This window comes from Mesitornis unicolor, unplaced genomic scaffold (genome assembly GCF_000695765.1).
Source record: "Mesitornis unicolor isolate BGI_N332 unplaced genomic scaffold, ASM69576v1 scaffold12918, whole genome shotgun sequence".
In the NCBI taxonomy this organism is placed as follows: Eukaryota; Metazoa; Chordata; class Aves; order Mesitornithiformes; family Mesitornithidae; genus Mesitornis; species Mesitornis unicolor.
Genome location: NW_010199833.1, coordinates 5465 through 14229, shown reverse-complemented (window position 1 = coordinate 14229; position 8765 = coordinate 5465). Strand labels below are relative to the sequence as shown.

Genomic DNA, 8765 nt, shown 5'->3' with positions numbered 1-8765 from the left:
TGGATGGCAGCACAGCCCTCTGGCGTGTCATATCTCGGGATATGACTGAGGACTGGGACTGGGTCATATCTCGTGTGCTGATTGGCTCCTAGCAGGCTAATGATGCTGTTAATTAAGGGCAACAGGGGGAAGGAAGGCCAATGCTCACTGCAGATGTAGACTCCTCTGATTTGGTTGGTACAACCTCTGTCAATTCAGCCTTGTCTCCAGCTTTGTTGATACAACCTCAGGCTATAAGACCTTCACCTCATCCCAGCAGCCACAGTAATTAGGCCAGGTCATCAATTTTCCAAATTGCCAGGTTGGAAAACTTCCAACATTTCTGCTGTGTCTTGGCCAGATCAGCAAAATTGCTCATCCTTCAGCCCCTGCTCATTACAAACGAGAAGTGCACTGATTAGCTTGTACTCCTGTCCAAGGCTGGTACAAGATAATCACACTAATTGGCCTGCATTCCCATTACATGGAGAGCTGGGCACTTTTCCCACCTCCTGATATATGATGTATAGCACTTCCCGCCCTGCGTCTTTTCTTTCCCTGCTGTGTTTCAGGGCATTTTCTTCCAAAGCAGAATGCAGAAAAAGCTAGACACATTTTGCTCTATGCACATGTGTCATGGTTTATACAGTTGCTCTATCACCGAACAGAGGAAAAGAAAAGGAGATTTGAGGGTTGAAATAGAAAGATACTTAATAAAATAAGAATAATAATAAAAACTATTACTATTATAATGTAAAATACACAGAGTTATACTCAGCCAATACTGTGGGGGAGTAGGCCTCACAGGTAGGATGATAAACAAGTCCCTCTTGAGCTGTTACCCACCACAGAGGGAAAAAGAAGGAGGAACAGGAAGGAGAAGACTGTCCCCACCAAAATCCCCAATTTATAGTGAATGTGATGTTTATGGTATGGAATAATTATTAATTGGTCAGCCCGTGTAACCTGCTCTGGCTTTTGTTCCTCGTATTTCTGCACCTGTTTTTTATCTCAAGACTGCTGAAGACCTCGATCACTACAGCAACCTGCATACCAGGATCAGCCACAAACTAAAAATGTCTTATCAAATTTGTTCCCATGGAATAGTGTGTTGTAGTCGCAACAAAAAACTGACTCTCAAATTCAGCCCCAGTAAACCAGGACGACATGATCATTCCTTTAGCTGGGATTTTCACTGAGATTCTGAATTCTTGTGAGCTAAGAATGATGCATTCAGAGAAAAATAAATTGATCCATGTAAAGAATTGGCACTATTTCTTTTAAAGCACTTCTCGGCCGTTACCACTTAGCCAATATTACTCCTGTTAATGCAGAATCCTAGGGCTCCCCTTTACTAATCCCAGAGACAGTCCACCTTTCTTCTGTTGTCCAACCAGTACACTACATCCTAGCCAGAAATATGATTTTTGGAGCTTAAGTATGAATTCCAAAAAGAACACATTTCGTCTCACTGCAAAGACTGAGAGCCAAAATAATGCCAGATATGACAGTGCTTTCTGTAACGTGAACAACTCCTGTTGACTTAGGCTGGGTGAAAACAAACTTGGGATTGGAAAAGAAGCATAATTTCAACTTAGAAAATATCCTAACTCATCTCAATATTTAACACAAAAACAATGAAACCCCTCATACCTAACAATTTTCTGATACTTATTTTGTACATTTTAGATTCTTCAGCAACAGCTGGAATCCTTTCAGACATTTTGGCAACAGACTCTGGAGAGTATTAACACGGTAAAAGGAGAACACAAGTTCTCTTATAATGCAAGAGACTCCTGATGCATTTTTAGATACTGCCATAGGTGTTTCCAGTCAGTCCTTAGACTATTGTGTACATTAAGTATAAATTTAACCCTCTGTCCATCTTAAAAGAAACGATAAGCTCACTTCTATGTTCTTGGTCTTTCTTAGTCACTGTATTATTTGGGGGCTTATAGAAACTATTTTAAAACCTCAGAAGAACAGAGGAAAACCAAAACTGATTTGGGGGAAAAAGAAGGGAATGACGAGATCCTTCTCCCATTTTTACCACTGTAAACTCGAAGAAGGTCTGTTGCTTTCAAGTAAGTTAACTCCAGACTATTTCACTCTCAGCAGAACCTGTATTTTTGTTTGTATTGCTGCAAACCGCTTTGTTTCACAAAATGATAAGCCACCTTTTCAGGAGCATTTTTCTGCCATCATTTCATCTGGTTCTTTATAGAAAAGCTAAATATCTGCTGCTGCAAGGACATTTAGCTTTACACCTTGTTGGTTCTAAATGATTCCATATTCCTACATGCCATTTCCATCTGGTCTGTCCTTCCTAAGAGAGAACTTCTGGAGTACTAGGATATTTTTGGAAAATTATGTATTTCTACATGAAAGTTTTCTGTAAACCACCTCCATCTTTTCCAGGTTCAGTCTAAAATTCGTGAGATATTAATTGAAAATATATTTGAAAGGAAAACTCCACCATGTCATTCTGACAAGATTCTGATGAAATGTAGAAAAGAAAATGCAGAAATTGTGACCTCTAGCTGAAAGAGCAACTGGTTTATTTAAGTTGTAATACAACATTTTATCTTGTAAAACATTTACAATTCTGATGTCCAGTCATTTCCATGTTTTTGTTATGTTCTGAAAAGAACTGCCTGTTTTTTTGATAATTGGCTGAATTTCACAGATTCACAAAAGCAGATCCTTACACAATGTCAGCAGTATAAAGAAACTCAATAAAACCATGACAGTTTACAGGAGACAGAATACTGTCCCTACGATCTGAGTCAGAAGAGAATCTTGATGGCCTTTTAGCTGAACAGCTTAGTACATGCCACAACATTTTGCTGGTTGTTTCTGCAAGAAGTACTAAATTGAGTTTAATCTACGTTTATGCATGTTTTAGATGACATATAAAACATGTCTATGTTTAAACAACACAAGGTAACCTTTATCTCCTTATAGTAGATACTGACTTTGAAAGCTTATGAGCCAAAACATGAATTTCAACATTTTCAGTGCAACCAAATTCAGAGAACATGGACTGAGAACAACAAATTCAGAGAACTATGGAAGGTGCAAAAATTATCCTCTTGGATATCACACATTTTCCAGTGGGGACTTACCAGGAGAAGTTATGACTCCCACGATGGCCACACGATGCCAGTCCACACACACTCACATCTTAAAATAGCTGGATTGATTTTTTTTTTTAATTTAGCTTTATACATTTTAATCAGCTTTCAGTATTTCCATCTTGTTAGTGAATGAAAAGATTATTGAAATAGAGAAGAAACTAGAAGAGGGAGAATTACAAAAGGAGACAGAAGGACACAAATTAAAACTTCAGAGCAGCCTTCATCAGCTGTACTACATCAGAACAGCAGTTAGGAGGAAGCACAGCACTGTTCAATCTACCTAGGAATGCTGTGTCTGCAGGCTTCACAAGTGACCAATATGGCAATGCTTCTGATGCTCTGTACAAAGATGACACTAAGGTACCTAAGGTCAGTCCCGTACCATTACTTAATACAAGGTATAAACAAGGCAGAAATAATTCTATTCTAGGTCTTTGGATAGAGAAATCAACAAAATTCTTGTATAAACTAATATTTTAAAATATTCTTGGGTCCTGTTGATCTCAGGGTAAGGGGTTTTATGCTTTGACACATGCTGGAAGACCTGACCAACAATTATTGGTTTTATTTTTATTTTCCTTGATGTCAGGAACTGTAAGATCCAGTCCAGAAGTTCTTTAAGAAATATTATCCTGCGATATTTTTATAATAAGTTAGCTTTGGTTTACATGGTCAAATATCTTGGACCACATATAAAACCTGAAAAAAATTACTAAGATTGAGGTAAGATACACCTTAGATGCTGGTAAAATAAAGATGACTCCCTGCATAACAGCCTGCTTGTGGTCTGGTTTTGAACAATGCTTGATACTGGTCATTTTGTGAAGGTCACCAAAACTAAAAATTATGTATTAAGACAGTTCTTAAACAAAATTGTAGTTGAAATAAAGTACAAGTTGGAATTCTACTAAAGGGAAACAATGGCCTTAGTTTCAGTCTAGGCCACACGTGACTAACTTGGTTAATACATACATTGATATTCCACTGCAATATGTAGTCAATTTGCAACCCAAATCACTCATCTGGAAGTATGTTCTGTAAAAGTACATTTTAAAAGTTCAGTTAAGCAATAAGATGAAAAATTATATAAAAATACAACCTTGAACTTAAAGAATAAATTACCTTAAATTATTTATCACAGCTTTATATTTAGAAACAAGAAATTGCATACTCAATAATTAAACAGATTGGATTGCCCTATAAATTTGAATTCCACTCTTCACATTTTTATTTGCTTTGTTAACAGTTCACAGAGTCTAAAAAGTGTACCCTCCATTTCACCTTTTGTACCTAATAATATGTCAGCTGTGCAGTCCTGTAGTTCTTTACATTTATTGATCTGAAACATAAATGAAGAGAAATTTATTAGATTTCTGTAGAATATCACTGTACAAATTACAAGAGGTTTTTGTAAAAACTAAAAGCTGTGGTACACCCAGTTCTGTTAGATTTAATGACTTGCCTCCTCGTGAAGTCAAAGTGATTTCAATAGAGTTCTCTGTGAGAGCAAGAATCTACACTAGCAAATCCAGTTACAGGATTATGGAGCAAATATCAGAAGATAAACTTTCCATTGGAAAGTACATAAAGAACTGTAAGTCAGAGGGGAAGCAGATTATTTGAAAAATATCCTACCACATTTCTTAAGATCTGTAAGCTATAAGTGGCATACTTATAATAAATTCAGTTCACAGTCTGCATTCTATTAAACCTAGGAATGATGAGCAAAAAATAAATACGTTCTTTAAAATTCTTAAGAGGCAAACAGCAGCAGAGAATTTGAAATACTAGTTTGAATTTTTCTCTGTAGAGCTTCTTTTGGATATCTGAAATTTCTCTTCACAAATACTTCCAATGAGTCCATCATAACTGTATCTGTGAGCACACAGTGATACTTCACAATCAGTCTCACCCTTTCAATTTTGAAACCTACTTCACATATATTTAGGATTTCTTCCCAATAAAAACATTTCACTTGGGAACACGAATTTTTATAAAACAGTAATACAAACAATTACATTGATAATAATGTTACTTAGACCAAGACACCGTTCTTTTTCCCTTTTACTAGTTTAAAAACACCAGTACATACACAGAAGGATGTACTTTCTTACACCAGCGTTGGTAGTTACCACACCTTTTGGTGTACCAAAAAGTTACTCTCAGTTTGTTCTTACTTCCCATTAGTAAAAAAAAGCAAGGTGGAGTATTACGTAGCTCCTGGTTCTGCCTTGTCAGTGTAAATAAAAAATTAAAACTATGACTGCAACTTAAAAAGTGATTACACAAATGCCAATATGTGGTGAAACAGAGTAAATAGAACAGCAGCGAGGGAATAAAGGAAGTGTATTTCTTAAACTTCATGTATGATACATAAAAGACAAACCACAAATGTGAAGCAGAATCCTCTGAGACAGTTTTTCAATTTTTAAGCAAATATTTCTAAAATATGTCACACTCCTCATGGAGTATGCAAAATAATATGCTTAACTGTTCTACATGCAATCTTAGAAGTCTGCATTTGAAAGTGATTTCTCTAAATAACTCTAAAGAACACAGTCTTGACTTTCTGCTTGAATTACATCAGAGCAAAAAATCAGTAACTTGTAAGATAAAAAAGTAAAGAATGATCTGCTTGTCTACCTATACTCATACACTGTGTATTATAAATCTAACATTGCACAGTGACAAGTTTTAGCTAGGAATCCAATTTGAATGCTATTGTTTCAAAAGCTTCACAGGCTGACATTACCTAATATTTTGTTTGCCAGCAGAGGGAGCCAACTGTATTCCATAAACATGGGAAAACAAAACCAGATTTTGTTTTTCACATTAACATTCCCAGTCTTTTTACATTCATCAAGTCAGAAAAGAATAACAAATAATAATTTTTCAGTGAAATTTCTATAGCATGATTTTGAAGGTCTTCAAGATATGTATAGCCTCATAAAGCAACCTGAATCTACAGAAGAGAATAGGAGTAAATTTTGAAAGCCAAGTTCCTTATACATTTTTTATCCTTTCATTAATAATTTGTTCCTTCATATATTCGATTATTTTAGACAGTAATAAACAGCTGTGCTCCTTAATGACTTTTGGTAGACAGCATACATGAAACATGAACTCAAATTAAAGCAGCTTACCTTGTGACATTCAAAGCTATTATGCTTTTAACAGGTCTGGTTTTCGGTCCAGAATGAAGATGAAAAATCTGTCGTTCTTTATTAGTTGTGACTTCGGTAAATTTTTTAATTGCATAAGGGTCAGCAGAATGGCTTGGGTGAGGATCAAATGTGCCTGCTTTCATGCCCCCTGGCTGGAGGGGAAAAAAAAAAAAAGCTTTTCAAAGTGCTAATCTACAATATAAGTGACTTAATTAAAATGGTTTTCACACAAAAGTAAGAATACTGAATAGCAGACTGCTCAATATTATATATAGTTTTTTAAAAAAATCCTTAAATTTGCAAGGGAAACTTTAAGGAAAATTTTAGCCATTATTTCGATGAATTCTTGGTTGTAAATGTTCACTCACATGTCTGGATTTTGATAAAAGGATCTTAAAAATGTGACAGAATAAGTAAAACCGTAACTCACTAAAATGAGCTATGTCGTGGCAAAAAAGTGGGAATTCCTACATCACTGTTAGTTTACTGGTACACCTCCATCTAGTTCTGGTGTAGGGATTGTTACGTACAGCAGGGCTTGGGCATTACTATCAATAGGATTACTGACATATAGGATTGAATACAGCATTGGCTTTTCCTGAAACAGTATGTCCACTAGTACTACAAGAGTGGCAAATTTTAGTTAAAAAACATGCAGAGACTCGATTAATTCTTTCCAATCCCCTAGTACAGCTAAACTCTACTGTCTGCTGAGGCTGCAGTCCTGAAAAGTGCAGCAGTAAGCAATTCAATCAACAACAAAGCAATTTTTCCCATAAGAACTTACACAGTAGGGAGGGAAAGTGTGCAGTAGGAAATACACATAATTTTGATGTAAGAGGAAAGCATATATTGTGTGAAGGATAGGGAAGCTGGAGCAGGATCACCAGCATTGTCAGCCAGATGAGGTGCTGCTTTTGTAGCAGCTAGCTTCTCTGAACAGATTTCCATTCTGAACAATCTCCAGTGGTCTCACAAGTGAGGCCAAACACCCAACACAATTATTCGTGTATAAGCATTTTTGCTGTGTCTTTCTGAATAGTTATGTATTCCTTGCTACTATCATCTTCCTCAGATGAATCAATGTCAGTCAAATAAGTCAAGGGTGAAGGACAGAATAATAGGACAACAGCAGTTAGCAGAGCACATCTTTAAATGATTGACAATGGAACTCCAAAACAAAGAACTGAAAAGCGACAGATTCAGGGGTGTTACTGTATCAGGTGCCAAGTTCACCACTAAACCATGTCCCTAAGCACCATGCCTACATGTCTTTTAGATACCTCCAGGGATGGAGGCTCAACCACTTCCCTGGGAAGCCTGTTCCAATGCCTGATAACCCTTTCGGTGAAGAAATTTTTTCCAATATCTAATTTGAACCCTGGCGCAAATTGAAGGCATTTCCTCTTGTCCTACTGAACAACTCCAGTTCCCTCAGCCGCTCCTCATAAGACCTGTTCTCTAGACATGTACTTATTCTCATCCTTTTCTCCTAACTACTAAAGAGTTGGCAAATTCCAAAGCGGATTCCAAATTTGTGTCTGCTGATGGACAAGCAACAGATAACTCCCAAGTTTATTCGGCAGCCTTTTCCTGAGCAGAAGGACTAACCTGAGCTTTTCTGCTCCTTTCAGCTATTCATTCCCATGACACTTCTAGGAATTATCTTTTAGATATTTGTCTATAGGCTGAGGGTAATTAGCAGGTTCAAAACTTACATGAGTAAATGACAGAGTCCAAAACAGAAGCGCATTTCATTTTGCTACAGTAAAACCTTACTGTCATTTATTGTATAACCTTCTGCAGTCAATTAGCTACGTGTTAACACCTCTATGCAGATTTTAAAGAGAAACTTTTTTTGGTCACTTGAAACTGGTTAGCAGTTGCTGTTGGGTCAAACAAAATTGTATTGCTTTGTAAATCAAAAAAGTAAATGGAATAATATATTTTGTAAGAAAAATAAGAAATTAATAGCAAAACCAAACATTTATTTCTATCTTATATACTGCAAGCAAAGCTTTTAACAGAAAACATCCGACTATTTATATTTTGTCTCCAGTAACTATAAGATAAACTAACCTTTTTAGCAGAACTTGGTATGAAAGCTGTTGCAATTGGCTTCACTGGAGGCAATTTCTTCACAGGTGGCAAAGGTTTGTCACTAAAAAAGGGATTCATGTCAAAATATTCCTGGGGATATAGATTTAACTTGAAAGGTCCTCCTTTAAGCAACTGTTTATGTTCCTCTTGCGCTTTCTGTAAAACAAATACTTCAAAAGAAACAATCTTGAGGATTTTTACTGCATGTTATTCTAAGAAAAAATAGAAAGCATTTAAATTTAGTCTTGGAGAACGTTCACTCTAACTTTTATTACTGTATTTTGATGATCGAGGTATTTTATACATCCACCATGTACAACATTGTATTGGGTTTCCATGGCAAGGTTTTGGTAGCAGGGGGGCTACAGAGTGGCTTTTTTGGGAA

At 36.3% G+C, this 8765-nt stretch overlaps 1 protein-coding gene across 1 annotated transcript in view; it reads right to left on the bottom strand.

Annotated features, from left to right (window-relative positions):
• Positions 1-4406: 4406 nt before the first annotated feature.
• Positions 4407-8765, bottom strand: part of LOC104544640 (chromosome unknown open reading frame, human C4orf47) — an 8644-nt gene continuing 4285 nt past the window's right edge. Inside the window, 3 exon segments of the mRNA XM_010189565.1 lie at positions 4407-4455; positions 6260-6432; positions 8360-8536. Coding sequence (XP_010187867.1) covers positions 4407-4455; positions 6260-6432; positions 8360-8536 — 399 coding nt within the window.